At 36.2% G+C, this 24,758-nt stretch overlaps 1 protein-coding gene across 2 annotated transcripts; it reads left to right on the plus strand.

The window, feature by feature from the left end:
* The first annotated feature begins 19,838 nt into the window (after positions 1 to 19,838).
* On the plus strand, positions 19,839 to 23,694 carry LOC131167088 (ethylene-responsive transcription factor RAP2-7-like). Of its 2 annotated transcripts, none has more exons than XM_058125883.1 (9): positions 19,839 to 20,930; positions 21,029 to 21,054; positions 21,267 to 21,297; positions 21,441 to 21,528; positions 21,633 to 21,778; positions 22,139 to 22,242; positions 22,354 to 22,478; positions 22,731 to 22,847; positions 23,254 to 23,694. In XM_058125883.1, exons 1-9 carry the CDS (start codon positions 20,428 to 20,430, stop codon positions 23,506 to 23,508), a joined length of 1,395 nt encoding a protein of 464 aa, XP_057981866.1. In that variant the 5' UTR covers positions 19,839 to 20,427; the 3' UTR covers positions 23,509 to 23,694. The 2 variants fall into 2 exon arrangements, with proteins under 2 accessions (XP_057981866.1, XP_057981867.1); XM_058125884.1 differs by having other exon boundaries at positions 19,898 to 20,930; positions 22,354 to 22,475.
* The last annotated feature ends 1,064 nt before the right edge of the window (positions 23,695 to 24,758 follow it).

Consider the following 24,758-nt stretch of genomic DNA (forward strand, 5'->3'; position numbering starts at 1 on the left):
AGATTGATACTGGATGCAGATTTTTCTAGTGAGACACTTCAGAAGATTGAATAATAAATTATGTTTATATGATCAAGAATCCTGTTAATGCCCTTGTCAAAGTGGTCAAAACCTTTATGTGGGACCTATTACTTTGCCTCATTTATATTAAAATATTTGTTTGGTAGTTTTTTGTATCAAATGTAATGGTTTTAATCAATATGATCATCTCGTTGGATTCTCTTATCCAATAAAAATACATCAAAGTGAGTGTCACATGATAAGACCCACATAAAATTTAATCGGGTCAACTGTTATTTTTTATATTTTTATTGGATGAGAAAGTATGATGGGAGGACTATTTAGAAAATATTTTCTTCTCAATCTTAATCTCAACTCAATTTTGACAAGACATTGTGGAGAGAATTAACAACAAATTCCCGAAACCTATGAGAAATAAAATAAAGAAAGAATACACGCTAAAGAAAAAAAATCAACCACAGTATTTACGTGGTTCGATAATTTTGCCTATATCCACGGAGTTGTAGGGATTTCACTATTATCAGGAAGAAAAATACAAAGAGTGCAGCGGTACAATGCTCTCTCTCTCTCTCTCTCTCGCTCTCTCACTAAGTGTGACCGCTACCCTAATTATCCAAAAAATAATCATTTTATATGCTGCGAACAGGGTTCCAAATTGGCTACAAAATGGGGCACAATCCTTCGCTCCATGAACTAAACCTTAGGATAAAAATCTCTTATTAAAGAAAGGTCGGGTCATCATCCAGATTTAACGCAACTAAGCTCCATAAAAGCCCAACAAATCTCCCACTTGGAGACTAGTTTAATCACCAATATCGATTGCAATCCTCCAAATGAACAATCCCTCATCCCTATAACTCATCCTTCTGTCCTCAAGCTAGAAGACCAACTAAAACTATACACAGCTTCAGCTTCTCAATAGTAACACCCTTAGTCAACATGTCTATCAGGTTCTTAGATCCACAAATCTTCTCAAGTATTACGAGCTTATCTTCAACAAGGTAACAGATAAAGTGGTATTTTGTTTGAATATGTTTCGACTTTGAATGAAAAACTGAATTTTTAGCAAGAAAAATTACACTCTGACTGTCACTGTGTAGAATGCCCATCTTCTGCTTCTTACTCAATTTGTCTAAAAAACCATGTAACCAAATCATCTCCTTTCCAGTTTCAGTTGCTGCAACATACTTAACTTCTGTAGTAGACAAAATAACAATCTTTTGTAAATTTGAAGCTCAAGATATAGATGTACCTCCCAGAGTAAATACAAACCCAGTAGTACTCTTTCTATTATCATTATCACCAACAAAATCAGCGTCTACATAACCCTACAATTTCAAACTTACATGTAGTGACCCGAAGAATAATATTATTTTAATAATAAAGAGAGAGGAAAATGGAAACAGGAACAGAAGGAGGCAGTAGACTTCGTCGACGAACATGGAATTGCATTTTGGAGAATATAATAATTTTAAGAAATTTACAGAATTCGTCGACGAGTGCATAAGGAAATTCATCGACGAATACAGGGGTTTGTTGACGAGAAAATACTGAGAGGCGGATGGGCTGCTCTAAATTTCGTTGACAAATACAGAGTTTCGTCGATGAATTTAATGAAGGACTCGTCGATGAGGTGACGTGTCTCGTCAACGAATCTGCCCCTATAAATAGCTAAAAATTGGATTTTTATCAATTTTCAACGTCGCTCTCGCTCTCTCTTTTCTCTCTCTCTACGTCCCTCTCTCTCTCTCTTCTCTCTTCGTTTTCAGGCCAATTTCTTGCCAAATCGAAGATCTAAAGCCATCACGACGTTCCTGGCGGAGTTCTCTTCAAGTTTGCTAGGACGGATCATCGGTGGGATCGAGTTGGAATTCATCCCAAATTCAGGGTAAGGCCTTTTAATCTATTTTTGGTCTTATGACAGTTATAGGAAATGATGTAGAGGGAGAAATACTGATATTCTGTTCTGAAAATATTGTTTTCAGGGTGTTATGTAGAAGGCCCTGCGGGTGTTAGGCTAGTGTACCATAGGAGCTTTATAGTAGTCAGGTAAGTGAAATATGCTATGTTAGGTCATTTTAAAATATTATACAGTTTACTTAATTATGAAAATTATGTATTAAAGTTTGGTGTGGCTTGAGAATATGAATATAGTATGGAGTTATGTTTACGAATTTTAGTATCATGAATTTACGTATTTCAGTACCATGATTATACGAATTCTAATACCATGATTATACGAACTTCAGTATTATGATTATGTAGTATTCAATATTATGATTATGCAGTTCTCAGTATTATGATATATGAATTACAGTACAGTTTATACAATATCATGGTTATTACGATTATTTCAGAATCATGGTAAATCAGATAGCGGTACATAGAGATATATTATATAATATCAGACCCTGTTGGACTATGTAGTTACAGAGTATGGTACCGTTGCTATAGATATTACAATATGTTATGAGTGCAACCACCTATTTAGATAATATGTGGTAGTAGGTCGATCACCTAGGCCCTTGACGTGGATAGGCTCCCTATCAGATATGGGTTGAGGTGGGCAGATCAGACCGATGGAGTATAGTGATTTATTCCTGATTGGCCAGCCTAGGTAAATCCCGCCTACGGGCCGCACAACCCTGTCATGAGAGGTTAAATGATGACATACAGTTATCCACAGGGAACATTTTCAGTTACTATTACGTATATACAGATTTACAGAAACAGGGAACATACTTATGTATACTAGAAGTATTTTGAATAGTAACCTACAATACTGTTATGTTAAGCAACATGGAAAGGGTAGTGTAATTTGTTACTTGTACTATATTTACATATCAAGTTATACATGATTATATGAAAATAAATTTTCATAATATTGTAGCTCATTTGACACATACTAGTAAGAGCATATTTCGTTTTACTGAGCGTTGACTCATCCCAGTGTTGAATCATTTTTCAAGTGATCCAGGTAGGTGAGCAGACCAGGCTTGCAGATAGAAGGGCTTCACTAGTGCCCTGTCAGTGAAGTGAGTATTGTGGAAGTATTTTTGTATAGCACTAGCTAGCTAAGGGTATTTTGGGGATACAGTTATATTTGTATATTTTGGAAAACATTTCAGAACTCTGGTATTGTATGTAATGGTTTATGGTTATGTTTATTTTATTTATGCTTCTCGCTGCTTAGGTTAATGGTTGGGTTTTTCCCAGTATGGTATCAGAGTATGTAGCATATCATAGTATGTAAAACTATATGATCTGGTGAATCTGTAAAAATACATATATCACATGTATAGTAACTTAAAATATATGTATTATTTGAACTGTCTATCATTCATACTGCTAATATCATACTATATACAACAAAAACTGTAAAAATGTATATGTATACATAATTGTACTCTTTATCCCTAGAACTCTGTATGTCATGATTTGACCCCTTATGACAGGGTTGTGCAGCTCGTAGGCAGGACTTAACTTGGTCGGTCCTCTAGGTAAGTCATTATACTCTACACTACCTCAGTTCGGCCAAACTGCATCCACTTCTAGGCTCGATATTGGCTGCTATCTCATCAAACCGGTCTTCTCAACCTAGCGAACTGGGGAGCTGCATACTCTCCGAGCACGGTTGACGGTACCCACACACTATCTGAGATATGTGGTTGCACTCTATCTGTATATAGCAAAGGTACTGTAATAACCAAAAAAAAAAAAATGAATAATAATAATAATAGTTAGTATTAAAAAAAAGAAAGTGTTTCTCTGTTAGGATCCTTGATTCCATGTTTGATGCCTAAGAAAGACCTTGTCTAAGCGAGTGCTCAGAGACCATTGCGGCTCAGTCGCTCCCTGGAGGTCGGCCTAGTCAAAATGGAATTTCATAGGATAAACAGGGTAGACACTGTTTATATACGTAAATAAGTACATAAAATAATGTTTTGACTGACATAATTTGTAGAAATATATGATAAAATAATAATAATGTAAGTATCATATGCGGGGCCCACAAGACTGTGTGGGGCCCACATGAGTCCCGAAGCCGTATGGAGGTTTACACGAGTCTCAAAGCTATTTAGGATGCATAAAATCGTATAAGAGTTATTCAAGTTACGTATGATCCATTCGGGTCTCGAAGTTGTGTGGGGCCCACAAGACCATGTGGGGCCCACATGAGTTTTCAAAATTTAAATTTAATTCTTGTTCAAAAATAAATAATAAAATAAATAAATACTAAAAGTAGTTTAAAATTAATAACAATGATAATAATAATGATAATAATGATTAGGAAAAAAATAATAAAATAATAAAATAATTAATTAAGTAATTGATTAATTAATTAGGTAAGTAATTAATTAAAAAAAAAATTATTTAGTGGGATTGGTGGCAAGCACTCCCACATAGCCTCCATCCCTATCCCATACACAACCCATACCTTGCCCATTCTTTAATTTTTAATAATTATAATTTCACCCATCTCCCCACACTTTTACAAATTTCATTTCTTCCCCAAAATTTTCCTATAAATAGGAAGCTCTCAACCTTCATTTTTCACAACAATTTTCCAAGGAAGAGAAGAATTAGTGAGTGAAAGAATTTGTGGTGGAGAGAGAATTTTTGAATAAATTCTCAATCACCCATTTTTTCCGATCTCATTTCTTAAAGATAATTATTGTGTTCGTAGCACACGGTAAAAGAAGAAGGTAAGTAAATTTTGATTATGTTAGTTTCTTTTTATTTTAAATTCATACCCGAGTTTATTTTGTACGTAAATTTTAATTATGTTACTTAGTTCCACAAAATTTCCATGAGTTTATTTTTACGCATATTTAATTATACCAGTTCTATCTTTAATATACTTGCATCTATTTTTGGGTTAAGAAATGTTCCAATCCCCTCGGGTAAATTTTCAGCATTTCTTTCTATTCAAAAATAAAATTATATATATTTATAACACAAAAATTGTGTGGCATGAGTTTATTTCTACGTTACATTTTTTTATGTAAATATGAGTAAAGATGAGATTTTCACGATATTATTTTAAATTGCATAAATTATAATAAGATGATTTTCAAACCCCTTATGGCAACGAAAGTTCAAAGTTACAGATGCTCGGTACCGCAGCTTAAAGTTTATACGGATCAGAGTGCACCCACACTGTTTACAGAGTGGTTATTTATGTTAGTGGATTTCTCCTGAGTGCACACCTGGTTCCGGACCAGGACTTAATAAGGGAAATCTCACTTAAAGTTTACGTACGTTGATTTAGTTTGGTCGGCCAGCCAGCTAAGTCCAGTCTTCGGACCGCACAACCCAGTCATGGGGGTAAACATGACTTACGGCAAACAGGCCTAAGGGTGGTTTTTTTTTTATATATGTTTATACATTTAATTACGTGTACAAAGTTACTGATGATTTGAAGGAAAAGTGTAAGTTTACGTGAAAAGGATCATTTTGGTGCTTAAATGACGATCTAAGGAAAACGTATAAAGAAAAGTATATGTGTGTTTATCATTAAATATTTTTACAGTTAAAAGTTTAATTTAACAGTTATAGTATATGATTGTAAAAATTTACTGCTGAAATTGATGACAAAAGTTTTATGCAGAAATTTTTAAACTTATGTTTATTCTAAAAGCAGTCTTGAAGTTATAGTATTAAATATTGTGTTACGAAATTCTTTAAAAGCTCATTTTGGCCACACACTAATAATAATCTTATTTACTTACTGAGCGTTGTCTCACCCCAATCATATTTTATTTCAGATAATTCTGAAGGACATGTCGGAAATCAGGCTTAGCAAGCATGCGGGTGGGGATTAGAAAAAATAAAAATTGATTAGAAATATTAGTATGGTTTCAATATTTATGTTTGTGTAATTTTTCTTCTTTTGAAATAAATGATTGTAATATGGATGATTAGCGCTCTGGTTTAATAAAAGTTGAGTTTATTTGCTTCCGCTGTAAATCAGTAGTAAAAAGTTAATATCCCAGGCCCCTCGGGGTCGGGGTGTTACAGGTACCATACTCTGTATTCTGTATCTATATTGTATCTGTCTATAATCTTTTCTCAAGGATCTGATACTATATATATATATACTCTTTTACTATTTTCATCATGTTTCCAAAATTACTATAACGCTATCTTTTGTACTGTAAATACTGTAATCTCTGTATTCTATATTTGTAGCATCTTGATGCTATCTCTATATATCTGTCTGTATACTTTGTCTATATACTATATCTGTATACTCTGAATGTTATGGTAATAGGAAACATGACATACTGTAAATAATGTATATACTATTCTGAATAAAGCTGTAATACTCTGTCTATATACTCTATCTGTATACTCCGAATGTTATGGTAATAGGAAACATGACATACTGTAAATACTGTATATACAATTCTGAATAAAGCTGTAATATACTGATCTGAATAAAATTGTAATGTGCTATTCTGAATAAATATATGTGATATACTGATCTGTATAAAACTATAACATACTGATCTGAGTAAAACTGTAATATACTATTTTGGATAAATATCTGTGATATACTGATCTGTATAAAACTATAACATACTGATCTAAGTGAAACTGTAATATTCTATTCTAAATAAATATCTATAATATGCTGTCTATATCTGTGTATTCAGTGTAGTTTGATATACTGTAAAAACTATATAAATTCTTTATCACATAAATATCTACTCAGGCCACACATGCATTTAAAACTCATATTTTGTAAAACTGGGTAATAAGCTAGTATATTCATATGTGTAAAATCTCTGATAACATTATAAAAATTCCTAGCATAGCATATTTCCCTTACCTTACCTGAAAAACTTCTCACTGAACTCTAGCCCTACACCCGCAGGGTTCTTCACTTAACACCTTGAAAACAACATCCCCCAAAACAAAACATCAGTATTTTCTTACCTACAACATTTTTTATAACTACGAGGAAGGCATAATCTGAATAAAATACCTTACCTTGGATTCAAGATGAATTCCAAACCAACTTCTCCCACGATCAGTTCCGGCAGACTTGCAGAGAACTTCGCCAGGAGCGTTGTGGTGGCCTCAAATCTTCAATCCGAGCGAGAAATGGGACCAAGATCGAAAAGAGAAGGAGGGGGAGGCGTTTTAGAGAGAGAGAGAGAGAGAGAGCCTTTTGCGCCAAAATTCTGCTAAAAAATCTGGGTTTTGGCAATTTATAGCCCCAGATTCGTCGATGAGACACGTCATCTCGTGGACGAGTCTTTAAGGAATTTCGTCGACGAACTTCCTCCCTCGTCGACGAATTTCAGACTGCCCCCAAAACCTCTTGGTATTTTCTCGTCAACAAGACGTGGCTTCATCGATGAGGCCTACTTATGCGCTCGTCGACGAACTCCCTGCGCTCGTCGACGAACTCCCTGCGCTCGTCGACGAACTCCCTGTGCTCGTCGACGAACTCCCTGCGCTCGTCGATGAAGCCTACTGCCTCCTTCTGTTTCTGTTTCCATTTCCCTCTCTCTTTATTATTTAGATACCATTATTATTTGGGTCGTTACAGATGTCTTTCTCCAAGTCACCGTGAAGGAATGTTGTTTTAACATCTAACTGCTCAAGATGTAGATTTTCTGCTGCCACCATTGTAACGACCTGAATAATAATGGGATTTAAATAATAAAAAAGAAGGGAAATGGAAAACAGTAACAGAAGGAGCAGGTCGACTTCGTCGACGACATTGCACTTTGAAAGGAATAATCGAGGGAATCATCAGAGAATTTGTCGACAAATATAAGGGATTCGTCAACGAGGAAATACCGAGAGAGTTTTTGAGCCAACTGAATTTCGTCGACGAGGACTAAATTTCGTCGATGAAATTATTAAAGGATTCGTCGATGAATGACGTGGCTCGTTGATGAATTCTCTGCTCTATAAATATCAAAATCTGGATTTTTAACTTACTAATGAAGCTAACTCTCTCCTCTCTCTCTCTCTCTCTCTCTCTCTCTCTCTCTCTCTCTCTCTCTCTCTCTCTCTCTCTCTCTCTCTTCGATTTCAGGCTAAATTTACACCGGATTGATAGTTTGAAGCCACCATGATGCTCTTGGGGAAGTTCTCTCCAAATCTGCCGGAGCGGATCGTTGGTGAAAGTAAGTTGGAAATCATCCCTGAGTTGAGGTAAAACTTTTTAAGCCAAATTTGGTCTTACGATAGTTATAGGAAATGATATACACGTGGAAATACTGAAGTTTAATACTGAGAGTTTTCATTTTGAGGGTATTGGTCAGGAAATCCTACGAGTGTTAGAATATTTTGGGGACTTTCTCAGTAGTCAGGTAAGGCGATAAACTAAGTTAGTATTTTATGAAAAATGTATGTATATTATTATAGAATTTGATTTCAAGGAAATTACTGTATTTATATATGATTTATATTTGAGAAAATACAGTTAAAATGATGGTATATTAAATATGCGAAAAATTTGTTCAGTGTGGCATGAGTATAAAATGTTATGAAATATTGTTTTCTGGAATGAGATTATGATACGGATTTTTATAATGGGAAAACCAGCGTACGGGCTGATATTTTTATATATGTTTGCCGGTGTACGGGCCATGCTATGATGTGATTTGCCAGCGTACGGACTATGCTATGATGTGATTTTCTAGCGTATGGTCTGTGCTATGATATGTTTTCTGGCGTACGGGTCGTGTTATGATGTGATTTGCTAGCGTACAAGCTGTACTATGATATGTTTGCTGGCGTACGGGCCGTGCTATGATGTGATTTTCCAGTGTACGGACTGTGTTATGATTTGCTAGCGTATATGTCGAGCTATGATAAAATGTGTAATACCGGCGTACAGGCCGATGATTTTCATGATATATGTATATATGCAAAATGACATGATTGATGTGAAAATTAATGATATGAAATATCCATGTATCACAGTTTCAATACATGTTATATGGTATCAGAACTTGGTTTGGCTTGGTCTAGGCTAGCACTTGCACAGTACCGTTGCTATGTGTCCATGGTCTTCGTGATCATGATATTTGTGTTAACGCCGCTATACGGAGTGGTGTGAAATTGAATAATCGATGTGGTTTTTAAGAAGAGTGTGATCGCCCCTAATGTACGAACTAGGTCAGGCAGACCCATCAGACTTACAGACTGTACTTTTGACTTGGCAGTGGTCGGCCAACCATTGTCAGGTCCCGCCTTCGGGCCACACAACCCAGTCATGTGGGGGAAATACATGACAATAGCCAACTAACTTACCAGGAATATTTTTGTATTATACTTTATGAGATGAAACATGATTATGAAAATGCAGTATGTTCTGCCATGTTTTGATATATATGTTTTCCCAGATTTGACTAAACAACTACAAAATATGTTATGTGTGGTATATGTAGAACACAGAATACTCATGTTACCACAAACTGGTATTAGTTTATTTCCCTTACTGAGAGGTGTCTCACCCTAAAATTTTATAAATATTTTAGGAGCCCCAAATAGGAGAGCGGGAAAAGCCCCATTAATCTAGAGCTATTGTCTGCCCTTTTGAAGGGTAAGTTTTAGTAGGGACAGTTGGATTTTGTGGGAAATGTCCCAAGATTTTGTTTTTGAGATGTATATATACTGAAATACAGTGGATATAGTGACTTTGGCATTTGTTGTAATGTGATGGATGTTTTGTATTTACAATATTGTGAACATATGTTTCTTGTTGATTAGGCTTCCATGTCGTGTTTTGATTTATCCCTAGTACCCACGGGTCAAAGTGGATTATGATCTACTGAGTTGGGATTTGTGATATTGATTTTATTTAAAAAAAATGTGGAAATTAAGCAGGTTGTCACAACCATTCCTAGTACTAGTCTAATTATCGACATCTTCACAACTGGAGAAAATATTTCTGTGAAGTCAATGCCCTCATTTTGCTGGAACCCTTTGACAACTAATCTGGCTTTGTAGCACTTGCTACCATCATGTTCGTTCTTTATTCTGTATACCCACTTGTGCAAAGCCTTCTTCCCTACTGGCAATTCAGTAAGTTCCTATGTCTAATTCCCCAACAAGGAATCCATCTCATCCTTTATGGCTAACTCCCACTTGCTTGAACTTTCATCCTGCAAAGGCTTCATTATGACACTCTCGCTCACCACCATCAATTAGCAGGAGATAATTTAGAGTAGGTGAATAACGATGTGGAGGTCTAATGGTCCTGGAAGATCTACAGATTGCAGCTACAGGTGTATTCTAATTTGCCTGTGATTCTACATTCTCCTTATCATCTTCACCCCTTTCATGGATAGTACTTTCAGTCAACTTATCTAAGTTAACAAACTCAGATTTCTTCTGATCTATCACTATGACATCTGACACTACAGTTGACTTGTCTTTGCACATAACCTGTTCATTAAATATCACATTTCTACTTCTGATGATTTTCCTGTTTTGTTCATCCCAAATTGATAGCTAAATTTCTCATCACCATAGCCAATGAAATAGCATATTTTGGATTTTGCATCAAGTTTACTACGAGCATCAGAATCAATATAAACATAAGAAACACAACCAAAAACTTTTAAGTGAGAAAACTTTACCTCTTTATCGCTCCAAACCTCTTCAGGAAGTCTGAAATCCATGGGAATTGAAAGTCCTCGGTTTATCAGATAAGTTGTAATACTAATAGCATCAGCCCAGAAAGTTTTTGGTAGTCTAGCATGCAACCTCATACTCCTAACATGCTCATTGAGAGTTCTATTCATGTGCTCAGCCACACCATTCTGTTGTGGTGTCCCAGGAATGGTCTTTTCCATTTTGATTCCATGTGCAGTACAATACTCTCTGAACCCTCCATTGTATTCTCCTCCATTGTCCGACCTTAAACACTTTACTTTCCAACCTGTCTCTGTCTCAACCATGGCCTTCCACTTCTTAAAAGTTTCAAATACATCATATTTATTTTTCAGAAAATAAACCCATACCTTTTTGGTTGAGTCATCAGTGAAAGTAGAGTAGTACCTTGAACCTCCAAGGGATGCAATGGGATAAGGCTCCCATAAATCTGTGTGCACTAACTACAATTTTTCAGCCTTCGGTGTTCTGCCACTTTTCAAGAAACTCACCATTTTCTGCTTTCCTAAGATGCAACTTTCATACAAGTCAGAATCAACGGACTTCAATTTCGGTAGTTTCCCTTTTGATAGCAGTATCTTCATCCCTTTCTCACTCATGTGACCAAGTCTGCAGTGCCATAAGCTTGTATCAGTACTTGCTTCAGCAACTGCAATTGTGTCTCTTGGACTTGAGGTCATGTATAGAGTACCAGATTTCTATCCACAAGCCAATACTTTGGCTCCCTTTGTAATCTTCCAAGTGCCACCAGCAAGCAACATTGCATGCTTTTTATCATCAAGCTATCCGAAAGAAATCAAATTCCTTCTCAGGTCAGAAATATGTCGTACCTTCTCCAGTAACCAAATAGACTCATTGGGCAACGACACCCAGATGTTTCCCATACCCACAACATCCAAAACTGTACCATCATCCCAATACACCTTACCAAAATCTCTCGCTATATAGTTCTGTATAATTTCATGGTGTGAAGTGGTATGAAACAAAGCTCTTGAGTCCAAAACCCAATCATCAAGTGGACTGTCTACTGCAAGAAGTAGTGCATCTTGTACCTCTTCTGTTACAGCATTAGAGGAATCATCCTCATTCTTCTTCTTAAGACTTTTGCATTGTCTCCTAAAGTGACTCGTTTTCCTGCAATTCCAGCATTGTTCCTTTTGGCCAGATCTAGATTTACTTCAGTTTTGATTATAGTTTCTGGATTTTGATCTACCCCGATCTGAATTTCGGTCATTACCTCTGCCTCTTGTCTCAAGGTTTAAGGTAGAACCAGATCCTGAGGTTTCTCCCGCATCTCTTTTGCAAATCTCCTCAGCTAGAATTGAATCCCGTATATTGTTAGAATTGGTGCATTCCCAAGAGGGGGAGGGGTGAATTGGAATTTTAAGCTTTTCTCCTAGGTTGAACTAGATGTTGAGAGAAAATTACAACCTAGGGTCTTTCTATCCAATTCCAAGTGCACCGATAAATATAATATACAAAAATTTAAATCAAGTGCATCATTCACATAATAACATATGCGTGTGGTGAATATAAAGTGCGGAGATATAAATAGACACACAATATGTTATCGGGGTTCGGCCAACTGTGTCTACGTCCCCGTCTCTAACTCGCAAGTCCGAGGATTCCACTAATAGCTCACTTAAGGGTGGAGCAACACCAATTACAATTAGGTCAATTAGCACAGGGTTGACCTCAACCTTAACCAGGTCAATTAGCGGGGCTGACCTCAACCTACACACCTTAACAGGATGACGCACCTAGCTCTCCTAATTGGGTCTAAGCCAATTCGGGACTATTCCAGGGCTAGTCTCCCTTTTCAGGCCCGTTCCTAAAAATACAACAGTATTTAAAATACAACCAAGTGGTACAATGAATATGCTTTCAAGTAAAGCAGATGTGTACCCAGATACGCGCAATCACAAACACCACAATATGATTTAATATGTAAGCTCAATGTGGTCTAGTATCTCAACTCTTAGATATATATGTTTACTATCAGTGTAATAAGTGTGTGAGAGTATCAATCAAGCAATCTTTATATCACAAGATATTCAGCAAATAAGTTAACACAAAGATGTCGAGTCTCTAGTATTTTAATCAGCAGAATGTCTTAAGCATGTAATTATCAAATGATGTATGCTTGGTTTGCAAAAGATATGTAATCTTTGTATTCAGAAAATAATATATAAGTGAGTGAATATTGCAACAAAGATCACTATCACACAAACATATATCTCTTCAAATATTCTTCAAGATGAAAACACAATAGATATTTGGAAATGTTTGAAAAGTTTTGCAATCCGAAAACAAATACAAACTTCTCAAGATATTGTAATGACTATGCAATACTCATAAGTTTTATATAAGTCTTCTTAGGAGAGACTTATTAACAAAGTCCCCTAAGAACACTTTGGTTTAGCTCCCGTAAAAATCAAATCAATCTAATCAAAATGGGAGAACAAACATTTCTAATCAAGCACTCAATCAACTTACAGAGATTTTGAGCAATTAGAGAAGGTAAGTATGAGTGGTTGGGGCTTAGATATGAGTATTATAAGATTTGGAAATTTCAGAGAATTTCTCCTAATCAAAGTAGCTAATCTCTATTTAATTTGTACAAATGATCTCATATGTATAGACATGGGAAGAAATATGACCGTTAGGGACCTATTAGGTATTATTAGGGAAGTTTAATGACATTTCAAATATTTTAACCCTGTTTAAAAGATGTTTAACTGCGGTAAAAATTAGGGCAACCGAAGAGGTCCGATCGACTAGAACAGTTTCGATCGACCAGATCTCATATGGTTCGGTCGACTAGGAGGTTTTTGAACTGAAGGCTCGGTTAATCGAAAGTGGGCGATTCCCCATTTCTCCGAGGTTCGGTCGACCGGGCCATTTTGAACTGGTTGGTTTGGTCGACCAGACCGTTGGGATTTTTCCCGAGGACCCTCGGTCGATCAGGTAGTTGGAGTACAAAATTGGCTCGGTCGACCAGATGGTCAAATTGTTGACCTTTGGGGGTTTCGGTTGATCGGGGGGGTTTGAACTACACTGGTTCGGTTGACTAGGGCCTTGGTCAACTATTGACCTAGGCCTATTTCAATCGACCAGGGCGAAATGAACCGTCTTAATCGGTCGACCGAAAGTGCACAATGTGTGCATTTCGGTCCAGTTTCAATACACATTCACCCTATTCAAGTTCCTAATACTTGCAAGTGCAAAGGTGAGTGTCCTAAGGTCACTTTGGGGTCCAAAATAAAGGCACCGAAAAAGTCAGGTGTCGGTCGACCGAAGGGTAAACCCTAAGGTCATTCTAAGGTCATTTTCATTTTGAGCTTATGTATTAAGCCATACAGGTGATGCATGCAACTATTACAATCAAAGCCCTATTTACTATTACAAACCCTTTGCATATAAATGAAATACAATACAATCGTAAATTGGGTCTTCAGTTTCAATTCTTCTTTGTGCTATCATTATAATCTGCCAATTAGAATACCTGCACATCAACTCGACAGACATTAGATACCTGAGTATTTGTCATAATAAAAATAGGGATATGACCTATAAGGTCAACATGTATCATTAAACTTCAGTTTTTCTTTTCCAATAGAGTTGCTTACTACCATCCTCATTGCCTTCCAACTGTTTGGCAAAGAAACCAAAACGATCAGTGCACGAATCTCGTCATCAAAATCAATTTCTATAGATGATAATTGATTTGTGATAGTATTAAACTCATTCCGATGTTGTGCTACAGATGCATTCTCTGCCATCTTCAAATTAAACAATTTCTTCATCAGATGTACCTTGTTATTTGCTGACGGTTTTTCATACATACCAGACAAAGCCTTCATCAGATCTACTGAAGTCTTCTCCTTCACAATGTTGTGTGCAACAGACCTAGACAGAGTTAATCTTATAACTCCCAGTACCTGTCTGTCAAAGGGAGTCCATTCCTCGTCCTTCATAGTAGCAAGTTTTTCTCCTAGAAGCGGCAGATGTAACTTTTTCCCATAGAGATAATCCTCGATCTGCATCCTCCAGAATCCAAAGTCGGTGCCATCAAACTTTTCTATTCCAGACGTCTTTCCTGCTTCCTCTGTCATTGCTCCCACTTAAACCTAACCCTAGGCTCTGATACCAGTTGTTGGGAAATTAATAACAAATTCCCGAAACCTGTGAGAATCAAAATAAAGAAAGAATACACGCCAAAGAAAAAAATTCAATAACACACACAAGACAGTATTTACGTGGTTCGACAATTTTGCCTACGTCCACGGAGTTGCAGGGATTTCACTATTATCAGGAAGAAGAAATACAGAGTGTGCGGTGGTACAATGCTCTCTTTCTCATTCTCTCGCAAAGTGTGACCGCTTACCCTAATCACCCAAAAAACAATCATTTTATATGTTGCGAACAAATTTCCGAATGGGCTACAAAACGGGCCCAATCCTTCGCTCCATGGACTAAGCCTTAGGATAGAAATCTTTTATTAAATAAAGGTTGGGTCATCATCCAAATTTAACGCAATTAGCTCCGCAAAAGCCCAACACATTGTGTATTACAATTGCTATAGACATTTAAATTATAGAAAAATTTTAAAAAATGAACTAAGTAAAAAAGATTTCAAAAAATGAACTAAGTAACGCTCAGAACATCTTTTCACGTGTGTATATAATCTTTTTCACATAGTTATTTTTTCAAATTCATCCACGACATTATATATTCATTAAAAAGCATTTTTCATAGTTGAGCCATGAGTCGCTATGAGTACTTTTCTGGATATACTTAAAAAAAGGACTACATAAACATATAAGAACTCTTGAATGGAAATGAAAAAAACTATATGGGCATTTACTGAAAGAAAACTAAGTAATCTTTAACATTCAGAAGAAGTAATTGATTGACTTTTTGATAGATGATCTAAGGAACTCCATGTCGGATTCCGAAAAGGAGTAGCAAACACCACTGTTAACGCTCAAATTGTGTGATATGAAATAAGTCAATGAAGCATAAATCCAATTTCTAAAATAATATAATAAAACAAGCGGCAAGCGCTTAAATGGACAAATTTATCATTTAAATCTGTATATTAATAATTTCTTAATAGAAAATTGACTTTTGGAAAGTCATTTCTCTCTCTTCTGACCTTAACTCCCTTGACTCCAATGCAACTGTAAATATTTTTTATATACAAAATCGATTTTTCAAAAGTCGGTTCTCTGATCCGGTTCTCTGATCCATATTTTTTAATATTTTTATACTAAGGATTGACTTTCTAAAAGTCGGTTCTCTCTCCATTTAAATGCTTGAAATGACATTTGAACTAACATTTACTTTTCAAAAGTCTTCATTACTTAAAATCGACTTTCCAATAGTCGATTGAGTCCATTTCTGTATATACTAGTCCATCTTCCCTTTAATTATGTTTATTCCATCTTAATTTAAATATTTCTATAAAAAACTCATACTTCTATAAAAAATTTGTACTTCTAATCTCGGAATGGTTGAGATGACCTTGGTCATCCAAATGCAGGGCTGACATATTGCCACGTGTTAATTCAAACCCTCAAAAGTCCTCATGTGTATGGTCTAAGCAAAATACACTACGGAACCCACAAGAAATGCAAATCGTATATCGGCCATGTCCGAACATTCTTTCCCGACAAAAGGACGGATCCGTATTGTTATCTTTCACTGCCCCTTTAAAACTTTATTCCTATTATATTTTGTTTCTCCAAAAATAGGCGTCTCTCAATTTTTATTATTTCATACCTCTGCACATTTTTCTTAATCTATTTAATTTCTAATATCTAAATAAAACTTACCGCATATTGAAATAATATTGATTAATTAGAATGATCTAGTAAAATAAAATTTATCTATATATTAATTGTATTTTAGTAAGAGAAGAACAAGCTAATAACTAAATTGACCCTTTTGATTATTGAGGTTCATTAGTTAGCACAAACGAAGACGCTTGTGTAATAAACAGACTCTTCCTATAAATTGAAAAGAATAACAACTATTAACCTACTTAGACTGGTGGGCAAATCTGTTCAACTTTTTAAATTAAAATCGTTCTTTGCACCTTAAATAAAGTATATACATACGGCTCAAAACTTTGATATTCTTAACACACAAAATATAAAGCCAGACTTCAAAATTAGAGTATTGTTACTACAAATTTGTTTTATAAATGGATATTAAGTTTTTATAAGACCAAAAACATAAGTTGGTTATGATCCTTACCTATATGTTGTTTAACAATTGCTTATTCGTCAAATGATTATTATTTTTATTCATCATGATTCACTTGTCATCATAACCATAGAGTTCAGCTAGTAGACACTAAAAAGAAATTGAATAAATTTTAATTTAATAATTAACTCAATAAAATATGATTACCTCTTATTCCCATGTTAACGTACTTAAAAAATAAATATAAAAAATAAGAAATGTAGGAATAATAAGCTCTGCTTAGGTTTCGTTTATTATAAGCTAGACAATATTAATTGTACTAAACTTGATTTAGTTAGTTTACAAAAAAAATTATGAGAATTTTTTTTTCAAAACTTCATTTCTATTTTAGGTTTATTTGCATTTTTTTTTTTTTTTAACTTGTAGTGGTTAATAAAATTTTTTGGGTGGATTCATTTCAAGGACTTGTTTTCAATTTATTTATTTATTAAATAATGATAATAATAAAATAATAAGGTGGGGGGTCATGGGATAACTCAAGGCGTTGGATTTAGTAATTGTAGTCGGGACCAGCGAGATTCATAATATTATAAAAAGACCACATGTGGTATGAGTCTACGTTGATGAACCCAGAGATCAGCCTATGATATTTCTCTTCCGCTGGCAGATGTTACGGACCAATCCAGGGCTGCCAGGTAGACTGGCTCTGAAGAGATATGGTATCATCATCATCATAAAATAAATAAAATATATAAATAATATAATATAATATAACATATAGTTTTGTCCTCTTTGAATAATGGGGGTGTGATTGGTGACCTACCGTCCGCCTGTTAAATGCTGCCATCTAACTCTATGATTCATGTCAATTTAAAACATGTGATTTATAATCTGTTTATGTCATTTGATGTTTTTTATTTTTCAAAAAAAAAAGAAAAAAAAAGATGGCTTTGTTCTGGGATAGCTAGCAGTGGCTTTTACTTAAAAGTATATAATTATTTAAGAATGGATGTTACCAAAATTATTAATTGATACAATTTCAATAACATGATCTATCCCATCAAATAGTTTAATCAAGTTTAAATAAAAATTGATTCGGTCGGTGATATGAAATATGGATTAGATTATTTTGGTTTGAGTTGAAACATAACATATAATTTTACCTGATTTATACGGCATGGTACAATTATATGATGGACCCGAAGTTTCCTTGAACCTAACCTTTTAACATCTTAGACTATCAGTCTAGCTTTTAATAAAAATAAGCTTGTAATATATGGCAATATTTTCAAATTAAATTATTCTCGCGAGTAATCAAATTTGAAAATATCATTAAGTAATGACAAAGTGTCAACTAAAGATGATATTAGATGAAGACAAGTAAACATGATTTAAAGACAACCTAATTGCATAAGTAGAGAGAAAGTCAATGCGACCAAATGAAAATATGTAAAATATTTTTAATGCAATTTGAAAAGGCAATGTCTCCGAATAAGAAAATGGATCGTCCCTTCATAACAACCACACCTCCTAAAAAGTGAATTATTTTTACTTGTCATCAGCTCTGCTAATAGATAATCAATTTATAGCGAACTCCACTCATATTTATTGATATGCCCTAAATATATTAGTATCAAAGTAAAAGGAAGTCAAAACTCAATATTGATGAGGGCAATCATTGCCCAAGTCAAATGCTCTGGCAAGAGTCTTTAGCTCCAATCCAATAGTGACTGGAGATATCCATGCTGGCGCAATAATAGCTGGAATGATCCACGCTGAACATCATAATGGCTGGTATAAAAGGAGGTAACGTAGAGAAACAAAGATATCTCATTCTAAACCATACTTTACTGTTGCTTCATATCTCTCAAAGTCAATCCCTGACTTAGACATCGGAAAGATCCCTGGAATATATCCTGAGTCCTCTAAGCCAATCTTCTCTTCATGATTTCACGTGATCAAGATCGCAAAGTTTGTCGGAGGTCATCAACATTTTATTCAGCAACATTTATAAATACGAAAATCCCAATAGAGAGTAATCATTACAAATCTTATCGGTGCATTCCTTATTTCTTTCTTGTAATCCTATTTGGCTTAAGCATTAGGGATTTCTTTTAAAACCTTATATTTAATGACTGTAATTGTTTTGTTTTACAAGTATGATTAAGTAATCGATGTTACTAAAGCAATGATGGGACTAATGTGAGACACAATATTTACAACTCCTTTCCAATATTTTTATGTTGCGTTTTGGAATTAAGAACAAATTTCTGAAACCTGTGAGAAATAAAATAGAGAAAGAATACACGCCAAAAAAATAAAAATCAATCACACGTACAAGACAATATGTTCACGAAGTTGCAGAGATATCAATATTATTAGGAAGAAAAATACAGAAAGTGCGATGATACAATGCTCTCCCTCTCGCTCTCTCACAAGTATGACCACAAATCCTAATCACCTAAAAGTAATCCTTTTATATGTTACGTATAGGGTTCCGTTCTGAATTGGCCCAAAATAAAGGTCGGATCATCATCTAAATTTAATACAATTAGGCTCCGCAAAAGCTCAGCATGTTTGACGGTATTAATTTAAAGTTTATATTATATTTTGCCTAAATCTATTCAAATCTAAATTTTAAAAATAAATTTAATAGTAAGTAAACAAACCAAAAAAATTAATTTATTTTTAAAATATTTGACAAATAAAAAGATAAAACCTACCCTTAAAACAATGATTCAATAACTGAGATTTCATCTTGTAATTTGCATCTAACTATCTCTATTTGCACCGTCAAATCTTGTTTTGAAATGGCAAAAGCCTAATCAACACAATCACAAGTTCCTAGTGGATTATTGAATTAAATTCTTCAAATTATTCAATGAAATGGGGGCGTTTGTGTGTGTATGCGTGTGTGAAATTCATCACCAATAATTTTAGAGGTGAAAAATGTGAACCAAAAGGGAATTTGGGGAAGAGTGAAATGGCCAAATGCTAAACTCAGCAGGCCGCAGTTTACTCCACTCGCCTTAAATCCACTCACCACCATTTCCTTCTGTGTCTTCCATTAAACCTCTCTCTCTCTCTCTCTCTCTCTCGCTACATTTGGCTATCCGCCTTCCATGTAGCCCGACAGACGGCGGTTTGTCTCTGAGGTCTCTCCTTACACCTCACGTCGTCCATCGTTTTGGGTCCTCCGCCAGTACCCGTGTATATTAGAGGACAGAAGAAGCATAGGGGTTGATGGGCGCTCGATTCAATCCCAATCTCTCTTTTCTCTCTTTGATTCTTCTGCAATTTTCAGTTTTCCCATCACTTGGTTCTTTCTGTTTCATCGATTCCCTGATTCCATCAAGAGTTTTCCGTCTTTCATGTTCTTCTTCTTCTCTTGCTTAATTTTTAAAGGAAATTCGAGCACATTCTTGGAATCAAAAAGCTTGTGTTCCCGAGAAGCGTCTCTGCTTTGAAGTATATTTGCAGAGAGAGAGAGAGAGAGAGAGAGAGAGAGAGAGAGAGAGAGAGAGAGAGGGAAAGAGTTTCAGAAAGCGAGAGATGTTTGATCTTAATGTTACTGCCGTTTTTTCAGCTGACTCAATTTGTGATGAAACCGAGACGATGATGAGGACGGCGAAGGTGAAGCTTCCCCAAGGTTCCGGAACCCAAATGGATGATTCCGGAACATCGAACTCCTCCGTCGTCAATGTTGAAGAAGCTTCAAATTCAACCACTGTCGAAGAAGCTTCGAATTCTAACACCTCCTCTGCGTTCAGCTTCGAACTCTTAGAGAAGGCAGAGGACGAAGGCCGCGGGACAAGTGGCAGGATTCCGGCACCGGAAGTCGTAACGATAGAGCTTTTTCCGGTAAAGAATGGGGACAAGGGCAGCGTCGTGTGGGAATTTTCTGCAACGAAGCCGCAATGGCTGAATCTCTCCGTGCCACAAAAGCAGCAGCAGCAGCCGGTGAGAAAGAGCCGGCGAGGACCTAGGTCTCGGAGCTCCCAGTACAGAGGAGTCACGTTTTATCGCCGGACTGGTCGGTGGGAATCCCATATCTGGTATGCATGCACTCCTTCCAATGATCATTTCTGAATTGGGTAGTTTTGTATTTGTTGGTTTTCCATTGATCTCGATTTCTTGCTGAATGGTTGTATAGGGATTGTGGAAAGCAAGTGTATTTGGGTAAGCTTGCAATCTCATTTCATTTCATCTTCTCTTTTTTATTTTTTGTTAAATTAGTTTTTGTATGTGTTGTTTCTTGGATTATTTGTAGGATTGTTATCTTTTGGTGACTTTAGGTGATTCAATTTCATTGGAGATATAATATTTTTTCTTGAATACTTCGTAATTTTTTCTGGAAATTTTTTGATGAAGTTGGTATTGGGTATTTGTAGGTGGATTTGACACTGCTCATGCCGCTGCTAGGTGAATTTTTTTTTTTATTATCTTTTTTCTTTTTTGGGGACCAAAATAAATTTATTGCTTACAAATTTCAGATTCATTTTTCGAATTTTACTCAATTTAGATTCTTGTTTTTTGTTTTTTTAAATCTGGATTCCTAAATTCAGAGCGTATGATCGGGCTGCGATTAAGTTCCGAGGAGTTGATGCTGATATCAACTTCAATGTAAGCGATTATGATGAAGAAATGAAACAGGTGAATATCCAGTGATTGACTAGTTACTCCCAGCTTTCCTTTACTTTGAAGGAATTTCTTTTGGTCAATTAGAATGATGGGGTGATATGTTGATTGATAAGCAGATGAAGCACCTTAATAAAGAAGAATTTGTGCATGTGCTTCGTCGCCATAGCACTGGGTTTCCTCGGGGAAGCCCGCGATACAAGGGTGTCACTCCACACAAATGTGGGCAATGGGAAGCTCGAATGGGGCAACTCCTTGGGAAGAAGTAAGAAACCCTACCCTTCCAGTTTTTTAAATCTGTTTTAACATATATAGATTCAATTGTTAGTATCAAACTTGAAAGTTCTTAAATCCCGATGGCAAAAACAATTGAAAGTTCGTCATGAATCTTTTCGACTTCTCAAAAAGTAGCCTAAGACATGATTATTTCATCAGGTTTTATCCTTTAGACTGTACATACGATGCTTGCTTTTAGGGTATTCAACAGTAAGATAGAAGCTGCAAGGTCCTCTTGTGATCATGAATTTGTTCTCCTCATAAACTAATTAACTTGATCTAAGTTTTATTTTTAATGGGTCTCCATGAATAAAAATTTCTTTGTGTTTTTTTTTTTTTTTGAATCCAGGGCTTATGACAAGGCTGCCATTGGATGCGATGGAAGGGAAGCTGTGACCAACTTTAAGCCTAGTACCTATGAGAGGGCGATGACTTTGGAGGGCAGTGAAGGAGGTACTATATGATTCACGCTTCCCAGTATGTGTTCTATTTGATTTTTGGAAATGGAATTTTTGTTGAGAACAAATTTCCCTGTTTGATGAATTCTTTAATACTTGGATGTAGGCACTGACCACAATCTTGACCTAAACCTTGGGATTTCTACCCCTTCTTTGAAAGGAAATGGCATTCTGGGGGATTATCACTTTCATTGCGTTGGCTGTGAAATGCCCAACAGAGAGAGAACCGTGGTAATATACTGGTTAACCTGATTAAGTTTCGCTGTGTTTCCATCTGCTTAATTTTGCACTGAAATCTAAGAATTGAGGAGCAAGGACAATTACATGATGGCCATAAAAGAGTCTTTCAGACTCTCTTTGCCTTGTCTTTGTGTTTGGATAATTGCAATTGCATTTGGCTAGTTCCTGTTCCGTCTCAGGTGCAGGTTCTAATTCAAAACTGTTCCCTAATTGATGCTTTTCCTCCCGATGTGGTTTTCACAGGTCGGGAGTTCTAGTCCTGCAACTGCTAGTGTACAAACATTCCCTGGTCTGAAAATGGCTGCCAACCTCCCTTCTGTATGGTCTAGCCAACGCCCCAGTTTCTTAACCAACAACGAGGTAATTTTCTTCTTTTTCATTATCTCATTTTGAATTTCTGGATTTTAGCTAGGCTTCTTTGGAACCTTCCCAAACTAGACTGAAACCCTTTGTAAGTGAATACACTACGAAAAAATGGAGAAAAAGTCTGAAGTAATTAAGAAACTGCTTGGGTGCATGGTCATACTAAAATTTATCCAAATTTACATAAATCCAAATTCAAGACTCAAAACTGATGCTCCCAAATGCTGGGACGGAGACAGTATGTTGTTTACCAGACTTCTGTTCAACCATACTTCCTGAAGTTTTGTTTCAGGTGCTTACTGAGGTCCAGGGTGTATCCTGAGTGTTGGAAGACAAAAGACAGAAAAAGAAAAATTGATCATTATGATGGAATGACTTTTTCCTCCTTCTGTTCGTTTGGCAGGAAAGAGCTAACAAGAGGAAAGCTGAAGCTGTCTCTACCTTGCCAGGGTTCTCAAACTGGGCATGGAAAATGCAGGGCACTGGGGTGATTACTCCCCATGTGCCATTGTTCCCTGCTGCAGCATCATCAGGATTCTCTTCTTCATCTGTCCGTACTTCAGCTACCCTCCCACTGCTAAAACCCTTTAACAGAACTGCCCGCCTCCACCACACATCAACCACCAATCCCACCTCTCAAGATTGCACTTATATGTGAGTGCTGCAAGCCTGAAACCATCACCTTCAGCAGTGCAACCACCTGCTCTTCCTTTTGTTTCTTGAGAAAATTGAGCGAGAAAGAAAGGCAGAACATTGAAAGTAGCCCCTGTTTTTATTGCTTTTTTATGTGTATCCCTATTATATGAAGCAGACAGATATAGCACCTTAAACATTCTCTACTAAATGTTGATATTACCACTTAACTAGGAAAAGAAAAAGGAAGGAAAAGTAGTTGTATGATCAAAATAGTTGATGGAAGGAAGGATCAGAGAGGAGAAAGGAAGGTGTTGCTGCTGATTATTATTGTATAATGGGTGAATACTGAGTTAGCAAGTAGCAACCAGCATCACTTCTGCATCATGCGCAGAGGAAATGGCTACACTGCCATGTCTTTTTCATTCTAATTGACCAAAGAGAAAAAACTAGGTATTACCGGAGGCCCAGCATGACCTTCCAGTAGGCCTCCTGGTTGAAGAAAATCATCCCAAATAATGAGTCTTATCGGACTACAAAAATCAATCTTATCATGAGATTCACATAAGATCTACTCTTGAAAGTGATTTTATTAGGTATGAGAGATGTGAGCAGAGGACCTTCGTCTTCCATCAGAATTCCCTTTGTTTTCGTCTTCCTTGAGTGACATACTGTCACCAGCTGACCCCACAACCTAGCTTTTTACCATTCAATGTCGACGGAATCACATTCAACTTCATCCCACCTTGATTGCAGCAATTAGTGCCCTCGCTCAAATTGCAGGCGGACGAACTAGTATTTAATCCCATCTGAACCTGAATATATTTCTGCAGCTCCAAAGAGGTTGTCAAGTTCATCGAAGCACTCTGAGCTTTCAGAGGTCCCATCTGTTTAGTACAGTCAACCTCCTTTGAGGTTCCAGTCTCTTGGCCAACATGTGAGCCCCTTCGAGCTCGAAGTGATTCAAGTAGTTCCGACATGTCTTCAACCCACTCGGGCCACTATTACTCCTTTGACTCTGCCATTTTAGCCAACCTCTCAAACTCAGCCATAATCTCAAAATGTTTCTTATTAACCCAATCATTCCGATTACCTCCTTTGATTTCAATAAATTTCAAGGCATATTCAATCTTCTCCTTCCATCCACCTCCAGATTTGGGTTCCCAGCAACCCTAGAAGCACCACGATGCCCCATGGTCGCACAAAAATTCAAATTTCAAATTCCCGAGTGGGCGGAAAAATATGAAATAGAAACACAAACCTCAAACACCACCA

The sequence above is a fragment of the Malania oleifera genome, chromosome 10, assembly GCF_029873635.1.
Source record: "Malania oleifera isolate guangnan ecotype guangnan chromosome 10, ASM2987363v1, whole genome shotgun sequence".
In the NCBI taxonomy this organism is placed as follows: domain Eukaryota; kingdom Viridiplantae; phylum Streptophyta; class Magnoliopsida; order Santalales; family Ximeniaceae; genus Malania; species Malania oleifera.

What these genes read in the sequence shown, in the direction of transcription:
- LOC131167088 (XM_058125883.1), top strand. Translation starts at nt 20,428, where the DNA reads ATGTTTGATCTTAATGTTACTGCCGTTTTTTCAGCTGACTCAATTTGT. An exon ending in ATGATGAAGAAATGAAACAG is followed by an intron (nt 21,529 to 21,632) that starts GTGAATATCCAG and finishes ATTGATAAGCAG; the next exon opens with ATGAAGCACCTTAATAAAGA. An exon ending in CCAACAGAGAGAGAACCGTG is followed by an intron (nt 22,479 to 22,730) that starts GTAATATACTGG and finishes TGGTTTTCACAG; the next exon opens with GTCGGGAGTTCTAGTCCTGC.